At 39.2% G+C, this 6,000-nt stretch overlaps 1 protein-coding gene across 4 annotated transcripts in view; it reads right to left on the bottom strand.

Moving 5' to 3' along the window:
- Positions 1–302: 302 nt before the first annotated feature.
- LOC133877892 (IAA-alanine resistance protein 1) overlaps positions 303–6,000 on the bottom strand; it is a 30,123-nt gene continuing 24,425 nt past the window's right edge. For 2 of the 4 annotated variants that reach the window (XM_062316352.1, XM_062316345.1), the window contains 6 exons: positions 5,710–5,987; positions 5,139–5,288; positions 4,922–5,029; positions 1,344–1,445; positions 1,208–1,252; positions 303–1,134 (listed from right to left, as the gene is read on the bottom strand). In XM_062316352.1, the coding sequence (XP_062172336.1) occupies positions 982–1,134; positions 1,208–1,252; positions 1,344–1,445; positions 4,922–5,029; positions 5,139–5,288; positions 5,710–5,987 (836 nt within the window). In that variant the 3' untranslated portion in view covers positions 303–981. Of the gene's footprint in view, positions 1,135–1,207; positions 1,253–1,343; positions 1,446–1,715; positions 4,642–4,921; positions 5,030–5,138; positions 5,289–5,709; positions 5,988–6,000 lie in introns of those variants that run through there. The other 2 variants (XR_009901800.1, XR_009901801.1) reach the window with 2 other exon arrangements.

Here is a 6,000-nt window from a genome sequence, read left to right as displayed (position 1 = left end):
CTGGCAGAAGCTTCTGGTGGCGCATGAAGGCGTATGACACTTGTTGTGGGGTTGTGTAGATCAACCAATGAGCTTTAGATAAATGTGGGTAAAAGCTTGATAGGACGCTTGGAAGACAAGAATTTGAGGCAAAAGGTTATTGAACAGCAATGAGAAGTCCCGAGAGGGAGGCACCATCAGGAAAAAGAAGAAAACAGAAATTGGTGTCCATAGGGTCATTAGGAATCAAAGATTGGTGTTAACTGATGACTCTAATACCATAAATGAAATCGAAGAGCAATTCAATAAATGTAAATGGCATCTTAATCTCGTATGCTAACCTTGTTTTTTATTTATAACCAACATTGTACAATCAAGTTTAAACTGCTAAACTAAAGAGTTACATCTGATAAGTTACATTGAAATACAAATTATAGTTACAAAAATAGATTACAAAATACAAGTTATCCTACCCCTTTTGGCTGTTGCGGAAACCGTGTGATGATCATGAAGAACAACAAACATTATCTTCTGATATTTGAATAGTATTTAAGGCTGGAACTTGATAACTTGTGCAAGATAATGTTGCAGATGTAGAAATTGAGTTGGATTCAATTGCTGACGTGGAGGATATAGGAAACATATTCTAACATCCTTCAAGATTTCCGGATCCTTGGAAAAGCAACTAGCGGAATTCAGAAGGTTAAAGCCATGCAGGCTATATACTAGCTGCTGAAACAAATAATTTAATAAGCAAAAGCAGATCCACTGCCCTGGATTTTGACGGAACGCCATCCAAAGTTTGAAAAGCAATGATTTTCCAAGGGCCGACTAAGGGTCCCCCCCTACAAAATTTCCTTGTTTTCCTTCCCCTTTAATCAGTCATCAATGTCACTACTAATACCAAGGATGCTGTTGAATACACATTAAAGAAATATCTTACGTTCATACTTGTTTATCTGCAGTTTTTTCAGGTACATGTCTAACAAGTTCAACACATTTTCATTCTACAAGGGAAATACAAAGTGCAACAGCCATGCCCAGTATCAGCGAAGTTAAATGGATTGCTGTACATTTCAATGTTGAATTGGCCTTGTTGTTCATTTCTGCAAGCACTCCGACTGCAATGTATATAAATCCACCTGCAGTAAATCCCTGCAAAAATAACATTTCCTTGAGAGATCATGACTCCCAAAAAGTAATATATTCCTTGCCCAATGCTTCTCACCTCAATGAAAGATGACTGCCCAGGATCTTGTCCCAAAAGCAAAGCCTACAGCAACAGTAGAAAATAGGATTTCTCTTTCAAACCTTTGAGATACTAATAGCAAAGGATTTTGTCATCCCTAGGAAGACAAACTTACCATTGCGGTTCCTGCTAGTGCCACCACTGCCGAGAGGAAGTTGAAGAAGAGAGCTTTGGGGACGCTGAAACCAGACATCACAAGAATACCAAAATCACCAACCTGCACAAGGGCAGAAGAACCAAATGAACAAAGCTATAAACTCCCTGTAACAAAATAAAAATAACGATTACAACAATGAAAAAAGGCTGAAAAGGACTCGATGAGGGGTGAAAATAGCTTCATAGTATGTTAGCGTCGCACATTAATCACTAAATACTGTAAATTCATAGAAGACTTCTTTAATTTGTTATGTAGAGCATAATACAAGGTTACAAGGAGCTAGCAATCTTCTTCAAGGGCATACAAGACGACATAATTTTCTCAACCAACCTCACAAACAGGAATGCCTCCATTTCTAAATTTTATCACATGAAATGAGGAAATATGAATTCCACCATTCAATACCCTAAATCACGAGAGAGAAGAAGAATCCACAAAGCTTGGATCTGTTTGGCAATCTCTACCGCAAGTGAAATATGAAACCTGCCAACCCGAGATAAGATGCAAATAGCCAAAGATGAGTATTTACCTCTCAGAAAGGACAGAAAGATTCACCTACCAGTTTGGGTTCAACAGCACTTTGTATATTTTACAAGTGGCAATTTAAGGAACTACAAGCTCAACTTGGCTAAGGAGCTAATAATTTGATGAACTGATCAGTTTCCACAGTTGTTATTGCCTCCCCACCATTTCCCAAATTTGAGAAGAAGCAGTACTGATAGGACCATAGATGCATTTTCCAAGAATCACACTGTAGATAACCAATAGACTGTACAAAACAAAGTCTCCAACTTTTAACAATCATCAAGATGTTGGAAATTCAAGGTCTTGTCTTTACCATGGTATACTTCATATAAGTCTGAGTAAATAGTATCAAAACCAAAGAGGTAAGCTTTTACGTCTTGATTTCAAGAAATCAGTACATTTCCATCAAATGCACCTCAAATGAAATGTGCAAACTTACAAAAAATTTCAAGCCCAGCTCAAATAGAAACAATCAAACGGCCACTCATACAGAACCAGTTGAGCATATAAAAGGATGAAGACCTACATGCTCAAAATATACATTTCAGCATCAAAAGTTTGAGTCCCATCCATTTTGCAACCTCTCTTCCAATCTGAAGGGTGGGGGGGTGGAATGCTATACTATGTCATAAGGGATACAATTTATGGTTATAGATACAAAGTATGAAAATCACCCCCCCTCATACCCCCCTAATCTTAAGGGGTGCATGCTACCATGCATCATAGAGGTCAAGACCAAGCAAAGGATAGAACTTATGATTATAGAAACCAAGTCCCAGAACTCCCCCCAAAATCTAAGCGGTGCATTCTATACCATGCATCATAAAACAAATATAAAGAAATGTTGCAAAGATAACTTTTGCAGCATGATAATGGTTGATGGTCACTTTTATCTGTGACATAGCAACCAGCTATATATGACCACAAGGAAACAAGCATTCATGTGGGAGCCACATGGACAATACATTAACCAGAACCCCAGGCCCAGTAATATCCTCAAGCCCAAGTAAATGTACGATAATTCCTCAATGTCTCATGCCCAAAGCAAGTTGAGCCTTATTTATGCTTCCCTTCACCACCAGACTTAGATGGCCAGAAGAACATCAGAATCTCTCCTTTCCTCAATTGGCCAAGCAGCAAGTCCCATGATCAAGCAGCAACCAGTTTAGTATTGCCTTTAATAAAGACTAAATCATTACCGCTAGGAACCTGCCTAAAAGGCTCTATTATACATCGGGGAACAAAATTATATCAAGTCCAAATTAATGCTGCAACAGGCACATCTAAGCCTATGACTATCTCTGTGACTAGACCAGGCAAACAGTGCCATAATCATTAACTATTCAAAAAGAATTTGGCCCATGTACATCTTCTCCGCCACCAGACTTGAGCTTCTATAGCTTCAGATCACGACACTCTTAAATGAGCTGTAAAAAGACTCTAGAGTGACAAGCACATCCAGTTAAATGCTACTCAAAATAAACCTTATGTAGTCAGCCATAAGCAAGCCTGGAATAAAAGAAATTGGGCCCCATGTACATAATCTCCTCTGCCGCCAGACTTGGCCTTCTATAGCTTGAGCACCTTCAGATATTGTCTCTCTTCGATGAGCTGCAAAAAAAGCTCTCATGAAGGAAAAGTATAGCTTTCTAACCACCCCAAAAATAAACCTCACACTGTCAAGCAAGCCTGGGATCAACTCACTCTCTGCCAGATTCAAATATGTCATACAAAATTTCACAAATTTCACAATCCCCAACATAAAGCCCAAACCCAAAGCAAGCATTTATGCTAAGAATAAGCCTTGCTCACTAAAGCCAACTATACCACCCATTCCTACGCACTTTTCCCCTTCATTTGATGCAAATCATGCAACCAAGGTGCTTCCTAAACTACCCCTATTGTCTAAACATCTAGCAAGGTCATCATGATTTCTCATGCTTCCTAATAGACTCTTTGGGTCTCTCACGATGCTAAAAACCAGTTTACATATTGGGTTAGAGGAAGCCTTTATTGCTGCGATTAGAATCCCTACTTTTCCGCATTTAGCAGCGCTTAGATGTCAAACTGGTGGTATCACCAGCAAAACGCTACTTCTACAAACTTGATCTCAATAAAAGACACCACTCCCAACCTCCTCCATTTCCTCATCCTTCCAGTCATGGACATCTTATAGGCATGTTGCTAACACAAACAACACGTTCATATTTTTAAGCAAAGGCCGCCATCCTCTCTATCTTTCTATTTTTCATGTCCTACCACTCAAGAATCACTTCTCATGGCTAGATCTTCCCACAAAGCCACAGGTCCCACGCTCGTCTCCATCTTCATGTGTACATCATAACCATGGGGAGAAATGCAAGCACAACCAGCTAAGAAGAACTACAAAATGTTCCATGGATCATCTCCCTCTCTATCCTGCAGTCATTATGGTCAGAACAATTCTTACGCTAGCCATAGGCTTCCTCTCATCTTCTCCTAAATGCTACTCTAACATCCTCTTAAGTGGATCATATATTCTATTTGGCTCACCCTACATGAGCTCCATAAGCCCATATATCATGCCTTGTGTCTCCCTCTCCTAGCCTTTTCTCTGTTGTCTTCCCCATATGCCAAACTGATGCCGTACTTACTCTTGTGCCTTCTTGCTCTTTCCGTAGTGGTTGGCAAACAGGATGTGCCTTGGATCCAAAGCAACCTCATCACTACCTCAAGGCCCAACACGGCAGACCTACAAGCAGGCACCAAGAATCACTTAACCTTTCTTTAGTCAAAACATGTCTTTTAGACACAAAGTGGCACATGCAACCCCATCAAAATGACTTCCCATAACCGTAGTTTAGCACAATATGTTACTATTTGATTGAAAAACATTATGGGTTCAAGATATAAAGTCATTGGTCCCAGAAAAAGGCACAACATTATACATCAAATGAATAAAAGGGAAATTTCATTAAAAAAAGAAAAAAAAGAAAAAAAAAAGAAAAAAAGAAAGAAAGGAGAACTTGAACCTCTTGAGGAAGCTCATGTGCAAGCAAAAACAGAGTTCTAGACCAACCGCCAACAGATCCATAAAGAAGGAAAGCACTTCCTAGAGCCATTCCATCAGTAAAATTGTGCTGCAATATTAACAAGTAAAACTGTATTATGCGAATCCATAATTTCTTCTTCATACTTGCAAATATTAATTAGAAAAAAGCTAGAGAACAAATAATAAGGCACACATACAACACCATCAGAAAAGAGATTGAGATAACCAAACACAAGATTTGTTGAGGATTGACTTGGTTCTTTTTCTTTCAAATGAGTATCCTCGGTGAAGTTATTTGCAAAATCTACATCGGCCTTATCTTCTCTAGCACCAGCACCAGTGCTTCTCTGCAGGATGAAAGCATGACAGACAAGGTTCAATATACGTTCCTATAATTCCACCCAAATAAACTAGACAAACCCCAACTCTGGCTTCTGCACAAGATACTAAAAAAAAGATTCAGGACCTTCATATTTCCAAATTGTGAATTTTACAGATTGAATGTTGGTTTTAAGTCGAACTATGTATTAATTTAAAGTGAGAATCTTCTATGCACAACAGACATGCACAGATGTTTTCTCTATCCGTATTGTATGACACTGTGACTGGTCAGACACCCTTAGCATGAACTGTCATGTCTAATCCTCACTTTGACTGACCTCAACTCTGGGTCCAACTTTCTAACATGCCCAACCCAGTGGACTGGCCATAAATCAGAGTGGATCTCAAAGAGGGCCCAAACTTACACATAATATACCAACGCCTCACCTTCCGAAGTTCATGATGGGTCAGATCATTTCCCTTCGAAGCTTCTTCTGACACTTCACCTGACACTTTTCCTTCAGATGACATCTCCAATGTCTTTCCTTCTTTTCCATCTAAAGATAATGACTGCATAATGTCATGAGAATTATCATCATCCTTCAATATCTTAGTGCTCTTATGATGATGGTGGTGATGACCATGACTCCACGCATGAGCTCCTCTGGATTTATCTTCAACATACCTCACCACCTTCTCTACAAGAAGAAAAAGTACAATGCCAGCTGCAACAACCAA

Source organism: Alnus glutinosa, chromosome 1 (assembly GCF_958979055.1).
Source record: "Alnus glutinosa chromosome 1, dhAlnGlut1.1, whole genome shotgun sequence".
In the NCBI taxonomy this organism is placed as follows: domain Eukaryota; kingdom Viridiplantae; phylum Streptophyta; class Magnoliopsida; order Fagales; family Betulaceae; genus Alnus; species Alnus glutinosa.
This window is presented reverse-complemented; position numbering and strand designations above follow the sequence as displayed.